Source organism: Emericellopsis atlantica (genome assembly GCF_019669845.1).
Source record: "Emericellopsis atlantica unplaced genomic scaffold F5Z01scaffold_1, whole genome shotgun sequence".
NCBI lineage: Eukaryota > Fungi > Ascomycota > Sordariomycetes > Hypocreales > Bionectriaceae > Emericellopsis > Emericellopsis atlantica.
The window spans coordinates 1,244,755-1,259,653 of record NW_025764703.1 but is presented as its reverse complement, the minus strand read 5'-3'; the positions used below and the strand labels follow the sequence as shown (position 1 = coordinate 1,259,653).

At 54.0% G+C, this 14,899-nt stretch overlaps 3 protein-coding genes across 3 annotated transcripts; 1 reads left to right on the top strand and 2 right to left on the bottom strand.

Annotated features, from left to right (window-relative positions):
- Positions 1-104: 104 nt before the first annotated feature.
- Positions 105-1,302, bottom strand: F5Z01DRAFT_30511 (uncharacterized protein). Its single transcript, XM_046258901.1, has one exon. The coding sequence runs from the start codon at positions 1,143-1,145 to the stop codon at positions 426-428; it is 720 nt and encodes a 239-aa protein (XP_046123151.1). The 5' UTR covers positions 1,146-1,302; the 3' UTR covers positions 105-425.
- Positions 1,303-1,306: 4 nt separating this feature from the next.
- F5Z01DRAFT_700427 (transcriptional activator leucine zipper) lies at positions 1,307-9,296 on the bottom strand. The gene is made up of 2 exons (XM_046266398.1): positions 8,975-9,296; positions 1,307-8,874 (listed from the first exon to the last, which is right to left on the bottom strand). The coding sequence occupies exons 1-2, from the start codon at positions 8,976-8,978 to the stop codon at positions 1,391-1,393; spliced, it is 7,488 nt and encodes a 2,495-aa protein (XP_046123150.1). The 5' UTR covers positions 8,979-9,296; the 3' UTR covers positions 1,307-1,390.
- F5Z01DRAFT_669944 (cytochrome P450 oxidoreductase) lies at positions 9,026-13,108 on the top strand (the record flags this gene model as incomplete). Its single annotated transcript, XM_046264497.1, has 3 exons — positions 9,026-9,037; positions 10,956-13,040; positions 13,091-13,108. The coding sequence occupies 3 exons, from the start codon at positions 9,026-9,028 to the stop codon at positions 13,106-13,108; spliced, it is 2,115 nt and encodes a 704-aa protein (XP_046123149.1).
- Between the last annotated feature and the right edge of the window lie 1,791 nt (positions 13,109-14,899).

Here is a 14,899-nt window from a genome sequence, read left to right as displayed (position 1 = left end):
CTCCTTGGTGTTTGGTCAGCACAGCATCAAATGCTTTCCGAGTCCGACGAAGCACCAGCGTGCCGTGCGAGCTTAGCAATCTCCATGATCGTGACGAAATGGTTACTCCAACATTCAATAGCATCATGTCAGCCATTGGTCAGCGGGCACCTATCAAGTCCCTTAATGATACTCATCGGCATTTGAATGTCGCTTTTGGCCCCTGCCGCTAGTTCACATTATTGATTGCATTGCAAAGCCTCCAGTCTGCAGGCCAGCTGCGGTGTGAGCGTGCGAGCCAGTCGAGGCCTTTGGCCGCGCATGCACGCATGCAATTGACGGGGTTTACAGATCAACTCGACCCTTTGCATGCTCGCACCAGGCAGCAGCCTATTAGGTCCTAAAAGAGCAGGCCATCATGTAGCGTAGCATCACAGCCATGTTTCTTATCCATTTGTCGTGACCAGAGGCAAAAGCTTGCCTTGCTTCATCAGCGCCAGCTCTGGATCCGCTTTGGATTCGACGTGCCTCGTCGTGACACCGAATCCCTCCAAGCCTTCCTCCTCTGCGCGCCGGTTCCAAATCATTTGCTTCACCTCGCCCTCCGCCTCGCAGAAAAGATAGCCCATAGGCCATCTGCTCCTCCCGAGCGAGTCCCGGACGCCCTTCGTCGCTGGCCTCTGCGCGACCATGAGCCCCAGCACGCCCTGACCGCGCCATCCAGCAGGCGCACCGACAAAGGCCCCCTCCAGTTCGCGGATGAGATTCGGTCCAACGCGCTGCGCGCCGCCCTTGCACTGGATGAGGACACGGAGAGTGGTGGACGTGGAGGGCGGCTTCCACTCTCCCAGCAGGTCGATGCCGTAATCTGACGCGCCGCCGACGCGCCTCAGGTGGAAGCCGTAGCGCTCCAGCGATTTGGCGATGGTGTACTCATAGAGGGTACCCACGTATACGGTGGAGGCTCTGTCGAGTTGCCAGCGTTCGGCATAGGCGAGAAAAGATTCGAGGCTACTGTGGTGCGCACTGGGTGGCTCAGGATATACAAGGGGTGCACTGGGGCCGTTGCTCTCGGTAGAGAAGCATCTTGAGAGATTCGGAGGTGCTCGGTAATGTCTTGGGATACCAATAGTCTTACATGCCAGCCCGACGTACTGTCGAAGCATGGTGCTTCGTTTGTGGTTGAACGTTGTGAACACGGATCAACGAGAATGGGCTGTCGCGGTTTGAGATGAGCTTATGCACATAGCCATGTTATCACAGTAAGCATTTATGCGCGTCCCCAACATCACTCGTTCCCATTCTCATTCATCTTCACAATCAAGACAAAGCAAAATAAGGGGAATAGTCTTTTCTGTCGTTGTAAAGCCCACTCAAACATGCTGGCTACCTAAAAAGCAAATATTTCTCATCACATCGTCCTATCCGTCGGCAAAGACGGCACCGGCGGAATATCTCTCGACCTGCTCCTGCTGGCAAACCGGCGCAGCGTGCTGCGTGATGCTTGTGTATGTGGCTTCACTGCAGACTCCTGCAGGCCTGGGCCGACCTTGCCGGGCTTGCTGCGCACGGGTCGTTCGTCGTCTCCGTCCGACAGCCCTGCACTCAGATGCTCGTCGTCAGACATGACCTCCGTCATGGACATTTGCTGCGACGCAGGCATGGATGGCGATGTGATGGAGCGGTTGTGCAGGGCAGGGCGCGCCGCTGGCACGACAGTGGCGCTAAAGGCGCCCGGGTTCATCGTGTTGGCGTTGGCGTGGGTACGGTCGGCAAAACCATTCTGGAATGCCGTATTGTTGACCGTCGCCTCTCGAAGAATTGGCAAGATGTGCTCATCGTACAACTGCGCACCCGACTCGAACGATTCCGGCGTCAATTCGGTGAGTGTGCGCGACGATTCGCGATCGTCATCGGTAGTCGGGCTCGGGGGCTCGTCAAAGAATTCGTCCAGGCTGTCGAGCTTGGTCACTAAGTCACTGATGGGGCCTTCGTCTCTGCCGCCGTCGGACAGCATGGTGGCTGTTCGAGACTCGTTGCTAGCATCCCAGTAGCTGTACTGGAAATCATCTGTCTCGAACTCCAGGCCGGCAGTGGGCGTTGCCTCAGGCGGAGACCCTTCGGCGCCTTGACACATGTAGAACGCGGCATGGATGTTGGACCGCGTCAGCTCCGTCTTCTTTGCAGGAATAGGTATGGCCCATCCTGATGCCTCCGGGATACCAAAGAGACTCTGGGTCCGCTCGTACTCTTTGCGGACAGCTCGAGAAGTCGATCGTGTCATGCTCATCCGTAGGTGGTGTTTGTCCATGTGGCTTCCGGACATGGTCATAATGTTGTCCAGCACCTTCAATGCGTCCATACAAAACTCCGTCTGCAGCAGCCGGAGCAGCGGCGATATCAGGTCAGACCCGTGGCCAGCAAGTTCAGGGTTGCGCATGTCGATCTCAGGGAGTGTGACACAAAGAATGCGCATGGTCTGCACCTTAACCCAAGACAGCGAGTTGGTCAGCAGACCAACCAACGTTGTGATGAGCTTGAAGTCATGGTCAGGGAGATAGTACTCCCGAATAGACACAAACATCTGTCCCAGGAACTCATCGCTGCTCCGGAAATTGCCAGCCGTATATTCGCCAAGCGTGTTGCCTATCATCTCCAGGCCTTGCCTATCAGCTTCCTCAGCCAGGATGTGCGCTGTGTGAAGCGTGGGCTCGTTGGGAATTCCATTGTCGAGCTCTTCGAGGAAACGCGGGAAATTAGCCAGCACTGAGTAGAAGAGACGGTCATCATCGCCAATCAGTCCATCGCCGGGAAGCTGCACCAACTTGTCCATAATGTCGAGCGTGGGCTGCCAGCACAGCGACGACCTTAGACCTTTGTGCAACAACGGTTGCAATCCTTCGTACAACCCGTTCCACTTGGCTGGCTGGCCATCTGCCAGGATGCGTCGCACATTAGGCGAGCGAAAATCGACCTTGACCAACCACACATTGAGCATCTCAGCGGCTTCGAGGAACTCGCGCTCGTTGATTGAGTCCAAGCACGCACACGTCGTCCAGAAAAGCTGCGGGAAGTTGATCAGCCGCTCAGGCTCAAGCTTGACGATGAGCGTCTTGAGTGTGGTGAGAATCTCCATTGCGAAGAATTGTATCTCAGGATCTTCATCTGCGATCGTGTTCGACAGCCTGGCCAGCATATCCGCCAGCATTTTTTGGTCAAGCGAAGTCAGCACACACCGGAACACCTGGAACGACCGGCATGCGAGGTGCCTCACAGGACACGATGTTGCCCAGGTCAGTGACAGTTTGCTCCATTGCTCCTTGACTCTCGGATATGTGAGTTCAAAAGTTTTCGCAAGCTCGGTGGTCAAGTACTCCATGCCCGGTGGGACCTTGTTGTCGTGATCATCAACCTTGCCGTTACTGTCTTCGTAACCCCAGACAACCGTACGATCGTGGCGTCTGACACGATCAATCAAGTCCTGGATAGTCTCTTTCTGAGCAGGTGGTGTCCGATCATCCATTGCTGAAATGACGAGTTCGTGGATCAAGTGTACCACCATTTCCCGGGCCTGCTCTTGCACCATGGGCATGTAGTGATCCCACAGCACGGTGACAACGTGCAGCAGTAGCGGCACGTTTTCCTCTGGAAGCTGCAATGGCGCCACCATCAAATCGACAAGTAGAATCATGGACAGCTGCCCCAGTGAAAACCCAGCTTGTTTGGTGCCGACCGGCAGCACCTCCGTAAGATCCGCGCAGTACGGCAAGAGAGACACGTCGCTTGGTGGAGGAACAGCCTCTCTTTTCTCGTTAGGAACCATGCTCCTGGGGTCAATGTGCATAAGTAGAAACTCGATGACCTTAACTCCAGGGGGGCTATTTGTCGTCGACAGGAACACCACGATCTGCTTCGCATACTCGACAAAGTTCTGCTCGCGTCGATCTAAGCACAAAGAGATGACAAAGTCCATCACCAGACGAACGTTGCCGGGGAATGGGCCTGTAGCCACCGCTTGCCACAAGGCCTGTACCTCGTTGTGCAAGGCGCCACTGGACTTGATGGTGAGTTCAATGAGGTTCGCCAGAAAGACGTACGACTCGGCGGCAGGGCCTCCATTGGGGTCCACCTTGAGCTCGACACTCTGTATCCACGGTAGCATGACCGCCACAATGTTTCTCTGTGAGGCTGGCTGCAAGTCCTTGAAGTAGAGTGTGAACTCCGCAAACACGTAGAACGCAAGCTCGGTGTACTGCGTCGCTAACCTCTGGGAAATCTCAAATTGCGCGAGCTTGTACACGGCCTGCGTCTTGTCCGAGATGCTGATGTCAAAGTCCTGAATCCTGGAGTTTCTCTGCTGTTTAGCCTCGAGAGCCCTCAGCACCGATGATGATTTGGACCGGACATCGCTCAGGTCGTTCCCCAAGGTGTACAGAAAAAGGCCAAGGAGTTTCCAAAAGGGGCACGGGTAGCTGGGACAGTTCTCGAGGACCAATGTGGTCACAATAAAGTAGCTCTCGAGAACCTTGGGTACACTGGCAAGGTAGCATCGCGCGATGCAATGCTCCAGAAGATAAGGGTATTCTTGGTTATGCACGATGAGGTTCTCGAGTGCTTTCCGACCGATGACGTTCATTCGGTCGCTGCCAGAATTGAAGATGGCCTCTACCCAGGCGAGCATACGCCGCACATCGAATTGCAGGGTGACACCGCTCTCGGTCGTGACGCCAATCGGTCCTCCACACAGCACAGCCATGGCGCTCAGGGCTGCCGTGCGTAGGTCTCGCTTCTCCTTTTCCATGGCAGCTGTGACCATGCCTCGCTCGGCCGTTGACTGCTGCTCAATGACAGATTGCCGCATGGTATCCTCACGGACTCTGATTTGCGTATGGTTGGGCGAAAAGCCGCACCAATCTTCCATCAAAGAGAAAGCGGATTTGCGTGATTCAAAGGTCATCCATCGCGAGGGATCCTTGGTGCGGTTGATTGCCTCAAAGAGCACCTCCATGAGGCCGCAGTAATGTCGTCGCAGTTTCTGGAATTCCCAATCCATTTGCACATCTCCATCCATCAAGAAGAGCTTCAGATCTTTGGCATAAGCAGTCAGGGTTCCCAAGAAGAAATCCGTGTTGTAGAATTCGGGCTCCTTCAAGAAATGAGAGGTGACCTTGAACACATGAGTGATTTCTGTCCGCAGGAGATCCATCTTGCGATTGCGCGGGGGCGTGCTGTTGGAACGCTGGTGAATCCGTGCCCTGGCATCATCGTTCAGTCGTGTGACCTGGGCCTGTAGCTCCTCCAAGAGTGTTCTGTAGATGTGTCTATTGATAGATCCTATCGCAACAACAATGGCTTCTCGGATCGACGCCGATGATGCCGAGAGGAGTGGAAACAGGTACTTGAATAACGTCCGAGCTGTAACAATCTTGTCGCCGCTTGACTTTGAATCTTTGCGAGCATGTTGGTCTTTGCCAAAGGTGGTGTTGCTGCCAGTCTCGGCCAGCGTAGCGCAGGCGAAAATGAGGTACAGCTTCCACTGTTCAATGAGAACTTCGGGGTGCGCAGTGGGTGACCGAGCGGGTGTCCGCGCGCTTCCGGCTTCACTGCCGTAGTAGTATCCACGGGATGGCTCAGACAAGTGCACAATGGTCTTGTACATCTGGAGAGTCCGGTCGCACACAAGGTCCCGACATATAGCCACAGTAAAAGGGCATTTCTCGTAAGCTAAACGGACAAGGTTGGGGAAGATCTTGAACCATAGCGTTGTGTCGTAAGACACATCACTGATACAAAGCTCCACAACAGCACCCTTGCTTCCTGTGCTGTTGGTGCCGGCATTCTTAAGTCCACGGTGCAGACGACTTCGCTCAGCCACCGACAGATGGTCTTCGTTGAAACTCATGACTTCATCTGCGTCGTTCTCGAGGATGTTGATGAGTCTGCCAGAGTCCTCGCCAGAGGATTCCTTTCCCAAGGCTTTATCGAATTCAGAAATGAGTCGCAAGACAGTGATCGCATAGTAGCGCACACGCCTTGATTGGGAACACAAAAAGAACAGGCCGTGTGCTTCAGCCTGGTCCACCTCAGCCCAGATGCTGGACAGATCCAACTTGAGTGCACGTTTGTCCGGAGTGCCCACGCCAGGGATCTCGGCTGCGGCATCCTTCATCTTCTGTCGGATTTCGTCAATCCAGATTTGCAACAGCTCAACATACAAACGCAGGGTGTTTTCGATATGACCCGGCCCCAGCATGCCGCCGTCGGACATTGTTGAGTATCGATCGTCAAAATTGAAAATGAACCTTGAGAACCCCATGATGACACCTTGCGCGTGGGCGTGGCGTGCTATGGCTTTCAGGGAGTTTGCGGACGATTCTGCAATGTTGGATTGGATGTGCGCAGTGCCAGTGCATAGCAAATTGATCAAGGGGTTGAATGGTATATCCTCTGAGAAACACCGAGGCAAGGCTTGCACGGCGACATGGAGAAGCTCGTAGAAAGCTTGTTTCTGATCCGGGGTGTTCTGCTGATCTTCACGGCGCGTGAAGTTGAATGTGTCGGTGATGGGCGTTTTGGGCCCCGGGCTACCGAATTTCTCGTCCAACGTTGCTTGGCCTCCGAACGTATTGTCACATATCCTCGTGATCTTGCCCAGGATATCGCAAAATTTGAGATAGTAGTCTCTGACGCTGTCAGAAAGAACATGAGTGAGTACAGGCCTCGAAATGGTATCTTCCTTCGAGCCAACCGGAGCACCATGTGGCGATCGGACGTCAGCGGGACTGCTGTTGTAGAGTTGTGGAAATGGCGGTCGGCCCTGCTCCCCCTTTTCAAGGTCTGACATGATACACAAGAACGCCCGGATTCCGACCACTATACGGTCTGGGTCAAGTTGCTCTACTTTCAGGTCTTTGGTATTCGCAAAAAGGTCGGCGTTGATCAAAGGGAAGATAATCTGACGAAAGCAGTACTCCGGGTATCGGAAACCCACGGTTCGTATGATCTGGATGAGAGGTTCGGTGACGGCAGCGTCAGATGCGACAATGCTCCGTCTGGATGTTGGCAGCACCAGCTTCAAGATCTCGTCCAGTTTCCGGATAGCGCCCTGTGGAGTGTCGTTGATGCGATAGATGTACGTCCACAACAAACGGGAAATGACCTGGAGGCAAAGGGGCTTGGTAGATCGATCTCTGACTTTTGTCTGAACCGTCATCACAAGTTGAACCCATTGAACCCCGAAACTCTCTGGCGGTGATACACAGAGCATGGTAGCTGTCAAAGGAAACGCCACACTCCAGTGGCGTGGCTTTGTAAACATCTGGCCAACTCGAGAAGAGATGGAAGAAACAACCTCTGCCCACTTGGGGTGCATCAAATGACTATTGCTAGCAGACGCAGCGATTGGCAGGACGAGTGTGTCAACAATCTGGCAAAAGGCCCACTTAACCCTTTGGCCATGAGATTTGCTGAACAGTCGGCCTAGTCGAACAAGAAAATCGCAAGAGTGTTCCCAGGCGTCTTCTGGCAGGATCCGGATGCGCAGGTGCCTCATACCCCCAAGCACGACTTCCAGCTTGCCCTCTTGATCACGTCCGCTTGCCGTGGTAGGGCTTCGGAGCCCACGTTCCTGCAGAGCTGAATCGAGTTCCTCGAGGAATCGTTGCGTCACCGACACAAAGTTGAGTTCGCTCATGTAACCGAGCAGCTGGGCGAAAAGGTTCCAGTTGGCCAGCTTGAGTGGCGAAACAAGCAACTGATCAGGGTCTGCGTTCTTCAGCTGCGCGAAGATGATGTCCTCCAGCTTATCTTCCATTTCAGGGGTAATGGCTCGCAGGTTGCTTTGGCGGACCACCTCGATCAGGACGCGGCAAAGGATGTATATGGAGACCGTTGACCGTCGTTCAGCCTGTGCGACGAATTCTTGTTTCGCGGATACTGAAAGACTGTGTGGGAGTGCGTTTTCCCCGACGCCAACGCCAGGCTGGCCTGGTTGCACCGGTTCCGTATTCCGGCGCAACAGAGGCGCTGCCTGTGTCGCGCTACGCGGCTGCCCCTGGTTTCGAGCTTCTAATGCTGCATCGCTCTTGTTTTTCCTCCACAGCATCATCGAGTCAATAAGAGCTTTTGGCTTGGGGCTAGCGATGTGGCCCAAAGCCTTGATCAGCTGGTCGAAGGCTGGATCGACTCCCGGACCGCAAATATTCTCCACGTTTGGCTCTGGCTCGTTCGCTGGTGTGATACACTCGGTAAGTTTCTCTTCCGCCTGTGCGATGAATGAGGTGAACAAGACATGTAAGGCATATTCGCCCACCGTCTTCTGCTCCTCTCGATGGAGTTTGGAGTGAGATTGGCTAAGCAAAGGGTTTCGACGAGGTTTACTATGTCTTCGCTCAGGCCTCCTTTGCGTCGCGCCGTTCAGTGCCAGATCACCCGCCGAGGCAGCCCTCTCAAGAGGGAACCCGCTGGGCGGGACCATTGAAGAGCCTGGATGCATGGTGTCGAAGCTTCCTCCCGCAGCGGCTATGACTTTGGGGCTGAGAGGACTCGAGGTCGAGCTTGCAAGGCTTCCATTTCTCGAATGCTGAATGCCATGCACGATCGAGGTCTGTCGGTGATGACCGTAGACGGCGCTTTTCGGGTCAACGACGCGCTCTCGCGAATGCGAGGCCGTGACGCGCGGTGAAGCTAAGCTCGCATTTTTCTCCGCGGAAGATTCTCGAGAGTGTGTTGGTCGTCGGATCGAATACGGGGAAGGTTCGAGAGGTGGCGGGGGTCGCACAGTATGTTGCCATGCACTGTCGTCGGCATGCTCATCTTCTTCATCGAGTGTTGATACAGCTCGCACGGCATACTTTGACGGATCCTGAAGGTGGTCCGGCAACGATTGCGGCGGTACTATGTCACAGAGGTCAGAGGATCAGTACCATGGAGTTGTGAAGTTTGAACACGGCAACGTGTAGGAGAGGGGCGCACTCTGGGGAGGGGAAACACGCACCCATCTCAGATCGCTCCGGTCAAACTTCTCATGTTCTGTTCTCGAAGCGCGATGGCTTTCGCGGTAGGCGTAACGAGCCGCCCAGCAGTCCTTGGCGGCAACTCGAGGGCGAGTAGGAGCGGGACTTGAGGTCGTGCAAACGGGTAGACGAAGAGAGTGAGGGGGGGTGCGCGCAAGTTGCTGGCTATGACAGCGTCGAAGTCAATGGGGAATTCGTACTCATTTCAGCTAAGAGGCATGATGAAGTCGCTCAGCGCAGGTCAAGACATGGAGCAACGCCAATTGTCCCAGAGCACGAGGTCGAGGCGAGGATGACGCTGTTGATAGCCGCAGGGGTCGTTGAACATAAATTTGGGCTTGCTATTCCCACGCGGAAATGCAAGGGCCACAGCCAGTCAGAGGCTCTGAGCGCGTGTCTGAGCGCGCTATTATAGCGGGGTTCAGTGGTTGTGGGGTCTGGAGATGGAGCCCACCGCGACTTTGCCAGATGGGAGTTCATCTGTTCAGTCTGTTGTGATTACAAGTACTTAGGTGAAGGGCGTATTGGTCAAGCTTCGGTGAGTATTTTTTTTTTTTTTATCTCGAGAGCCTCGCTGGAAGAGGCTTATCTGCTTAATCGGCAGAGCTTCTTCTGAGAATGACTGATCTGTACTTGGAAAGCGGCAAGCATTTGATCGAGGGGCACCTCACCTACCCTCGGGCGCCTCCTCGCGACTAATACAGCAATGTAAATATGAGGCGCGGAAATACGCCCATAGTCTATAAAGATGTACCTAGTGCTTCATGGTCAGTCTGCTCAAGGGTTTGTAGAGAAACAGAGAACGCCAGGGAGGTTTTGGCCACGGCTTTGATTCAATGTTGAATGTCTGCTTGGCCAAACTAACACTTGATCATTTCATGAGCACGCGGATACAAAAGCTCTCAGCAGCAACTTGGGGGCATAATGATGAACAACTATTCAAGGCATATTCTCTGGATCAGTACATAACATGATCGGTTGTCATCACTGGGGATTGAGAAGTTCACATTGTCTCACTACAGGTTAGGCGGCGCACTGGGCGTGGACTAAGAACGGGATGCAGTTCGCGACGGACGGAAATTCGACAAGACCGCCGGTAGCTCGGAATATTTCCACATCAGGCGCATTTCTTGACCAGGAACACTCCGACGTGAGCCGCACAGCAAAGTGTCCGACATTGCAAACACCTATCCTAGTGGTTCTATCGTGTTCGTATCTAACAGTCACATGCTCCCCAACAGGCTAGCTCATGAGGCGCATAGGTTGCCGAAAACCCACCATCGCAATACATGTATCCTTTCGGCATCCGGGTCTCCTGGATGTTAAATGGGCTGACAGTCGTCGTTTTCCGGCGTCCTGACCCACCCTTGCCAGTTAAAGCCAAGGGAATGTTTAAGCGATCTCTAAAAATTGGTAGTGACGCATGACCGGCTGTCGATGATGATGAGATTCAAGTGGTTGTGCGACACCAACTTGTGATAGATAAAATCCAGAAAACGGTTGCGCGCCACGAACATACACTGACCAAACCGAAGAAGTCGTCTAAGGATTACCTTACCTTAGTTGTACGTAGATAAAGCACGAAGGATGGTCTTACGGTATTACGGTACAACGACCTCTCCGCCGGCTCACGCAGTGAAGGACCCCTCGCAGTACGGATAGGTACAAGTACCTGCTAGACCCCGAGGTACTGGACCCACAACTAGGCTCGACAGCGCATCTCGGGACTGGAGTCCACACTTGTTGGCCTTTAACTCCTGTGCCCCCCTCCTGAATCCTGCCACGAATCCCGCGCAACAAATATCAGCGCTTGTCGTTGCCTGTGCTGCTCTTCGAAAGCCTCGCAGCCTGAGGGGACAAGACTGTCGACGGCTCACGGATTCGCACGCGCACCTCGCGAGACCGAGATCCTACCTTCTGCCCCTCCGTTTCGAAACATCCCGACGAGAGCGACTCGCATAGGTACCCCTCGACGATAAGGACAACATGGCAGAGTTAGACACCTTGGACATTATTGTCCTGGGAGCGATCCTGCTCGGGACACTCGCCTACTTCACAAAGGGCACCTACTGGGGTGTCACCAAGGATCCCTACGCCAATGCGTTCGCCAATGCGAATGGTGCCAAGGCTGGCAAGTCGAGGAACATTGTCGAGAAGATGGAAGAGTCCGGCAAGAACTGTGTCATCTTCTACGGCTCCCAGACCGGTACTGCCGAGGACTACGCCTCTCGACTGGCCAAGGAGGGCAAGAGCCGCTTCGGTCTGGAGACCATGGTTGCCGATCTTGAGGAGTACGATTTTGAGAACCTCGACACTTTCCCCAGCGACAAGGTGGCCATGTTCATCCTAGCCACCTATGGCGAGGGCGAGCCGACTGATAACGCTGTGGATTTCTACGAGTTTGTCACTGGAGAGGACGCTGCGTTCTCTGAGAGCAACGACCCTGCGCTCGGCAACCTCAACTACGTTACTTTCGGCCTCGGTAACAACACCTACGAACATTACAACTCCATGGTCCGCAACGTTGACAAGGCTTTCACCAAGTTTGGCGCCCACCGTATCGGTGAAGCCGGCGAGGGTGACGATGGTGCTGGAACTATGGAGGAGGACTTTCTGGCCTGGAAGGAACCCATGTGGTCTGCGCTGGCAGACAAGATGGGTCTCCAAGAGCGCGAGGCCGTCTACGAGCCCGTCTTTGGCATCGTCGACCGTGAAAACCTCAGCGTCGAATCCCCCGAGGTCTACCTTGGCGAGCCCAACAAGATGCACCTCGAGGGCACCGCCAAGGGCCCATTCAACGCTCACAACCCGTACATTGCCCCGATTGTCGAATCTCGCGAACTTTTCTCGGTCAAGGATAGGAACTGCCTACATGTCGACGTCGACATTAGCGGCTCCAAACTGTCTTACCAGACTGGTGATCACATTGCTATCTGGCCTACGAATGCCGGCGACGAAGTCGACAGGTTCCTCGACATCCTTGGCTTGAAGGAGAAGCGTCACAACGTCATCAGCGTCAAGGCCCTCGAGCCCACCGCCAAGGTTCCCTTCCCTACTCCAACAACCTACGACGCCATTGTCCGATACCACATGGAGATCTGTGCGCCCGTTTCTCGTCAATTTGTTTCTACCTTGGCTGCGTTCGCCCCCAATGAAGAAGCCAAGGCTGAGATGGTCAAGCTCGGAAGTGACAAGGATTACTTCCACGAAAAGACGATTCCGCACCTGTTCAATATCGCGGGTCTGCTCGCCAAAGTCAGCAGCGGGGAAAAGTGGACAAATATCCCCTTCTCCGCTGTTATCGAAGGCCTCAACAAGCTCCAGCCCCGTTACTACTCTATTTCCTCTTCCTCCCTCGTGCAGCCCAAGAAGATCTCCATCACGGCAGTCGTCGAGAACCAGATGGTGCCTGGCCGCGAGGAACCATTCCGTGGTGTTGCCACCAACTACCTACTCGCGCTCAAGCAGAAGCAGAACGGCGACCCGAACCCCGAAGCCTTCGGCAAGACATACGAGCTGCTCGGCCCCCGCAACAAGTATGACGGTATTCACGTCCCCGTCCACGTCCGCCATTCCAACTTCAAGCTGCCTTCTGATCCCTCGAAGCCCGTCATCATGATCGGTCCGGGCACTGGTGTGGCTCCTTTCCGTGGGTTTGTGCAAGAGCGTGCCAAGCAGGCCCAGAACGGCGCTCCCGTCGGGAAGACGCTCTTATTCTTTGGGTGCCGTAAGCCAGAGGAGGACTTTATGTACGAGAACGAGTGGAAGGAGTACAAGGAGGCTCTTGGCGACAAGTTCGAGCTCGTGACTGCCTTCTCGCGGCAGACCTCGAAGAAAGTCTATGTTCAGCATCGCCTGCAGGAGTATAGCAAGGAAGTCAACGAGCTCCTTTCGCAAAAGGGCTTCTTCTATGTCTGTGGAGATGCGGCCAACATGGCTCGCGAAGTCAACGCAGTCTTGGCCAAAATTATTGCGACCGAGCGTGGCGTGACAGAGGCCAAGGGCGAGGACATTGTCAAGAGCATGAGGTCTTCCAACCAGTATCAGGTAAGTTTGCTTGTCTCTTGTGCCTTGACTTTGACGCTAATGAGTCGCAGGAGGATGTTTGGTCATGAGACACGTGCGGGCATCTTGTTTGGATCTTCATGGCGATTGCATGGTGGCAGGTTGAGCTTCTCTAGCCATTCGGTGTTCAGGGACTGGTTCGAAGCTAGACCAAGACGTATAAAGGGACCGATTTTGGAGATAAAACGTCGAAAGAATACTATGGGGGGCCAAGGGCGATGGGGAACATGTAATGTTGATAGCCATGTTCGCCGGATTTTGATGAATAGACTTTCATTGTAAGTACCCGCGAGCTCCATAGGTATGGCTGGCGCTTCCCCCTGTACCACTACTGATCAGCGAGGCTTCACATACGTAGACTCGAGCCTGGTTCGTCATGTTTGCCTCTTCTTGGGAAATGCAGGCGCAGCGTGACAAACAGCGCGGCACTCGGCCCAGAACAGACACCCGGTCGTCTGCGCGTCGCCTCCCGCTAATAAATGAATTATAGACGGAAAATCACATCCAAATTGTGATTGTGAAGGCCTTCTTGACGAAGCTACATGCGGGCCATCGCGACGGCTGTCCATGTTGGACATCGCATAGCCTAAGCTTACCTCGCACGCGGATGCTGCAAAGCTTAGCTCTCAACATATTGCGACATGCCCAGCCTGTCCTTATCTCCACGGTTGAGTTCAAGAAGAGAGACAAGGTTCGTCTTTGAAGCTTGGTCGAAACTGATCGTCAATTGCTGAATTGGGTACAGTGGTGACTTTGAACAACTTTCGTCAATTGAGCCAACCCATGATTACTGTCACTTCACCAGTCACCACAACCGGATAGATTTACTGTGCGTCTTGCTTTCTCTGGCAATTTGGTAATACACAAACCAAACGAGTTACCAGATACGCGCGGACAAGATCAGTCATTGCTTTTTCTGCAACTGGGGTTTGCCCTGCAGGAGTCGAGGCGGCCAGCCGCAAGGGATGCATCGCGTTCAAGGCGTGCATCGAATCGTTCGTCAAAAGCTAACAGGCTGATGGCAGACTGCACTGGATCAAGCAACGAATCCTGTAGATATCAAAATTGCTGGCAGCTCTCGGCCCTCTGATGCCTCTTGTCCAAGTACTCATCAACGCATCTAGCCAGCATCACCTCTGACGACCACCAAGTAGTACCTTTGGCTCTCAAGGAGTCAAGAGTCATTACTGTCCTGCCGGAGCCTGCGGAGCCAACACTACTAGTCTTCCAGAAGCAACTCACGTTCCCGACTTAGCCTAGGACAAGCTTCTCTTGCCCTTGGACCCCCCTTACGTCCGCCCAATAAGGTGAGGAGAGCCAGCGTCCTACCTTGGATTCTTCCAGCTTGACGGACACTTATGGCTCCCCTGGCTCTTGGCACTGGCCGCTTGCAGCCGTCCGGGACGCATGTGGCTGGCTGCACTTGCTGGAGGGATACAAATCTTTTGTATCAGAGAATGCATGTCTGGCGATCTGTTAGTAGACCCAAGAGCGGAGTCGAGTCAAGGCCTAGATGTATGCGCCCCAACGCCGATGAAGCCACCCATAAGAGGGGTGGCATCCTCATTGCTACTTCACCGACGCCTTTCATTTTTCGGATATTGTTTGATTGCCTGCTTTGCCTCCTTATTCATCATCATTCTTAATCGACCTGACTCTCTCTGCATTTGCATTTGCAGAAACATATATACTTAGTCCCGTGTGCTGCTTCACGGACGCGGCAGCCGTGTGCCAGACGGGAGTCTGAACATCGCAAAACGAAAAGCCTCAAAGTCTAGTTTTATGGGACCATAAGCTGAGCATTGATTTCGACGTCTTTTTGCTTGATACTTAGGCAAGGT

Bases quoted from the DNA above. Each gene is read 5' to 3' on its own strand.
- F5Z01DRAFT_30511 (XM_046258901.1), bottom strand. From the start codon at position 1,145: ATGCTTCGACAGTACGTCGGGCTGGCATGTAAGACTATTGGTATCCCA.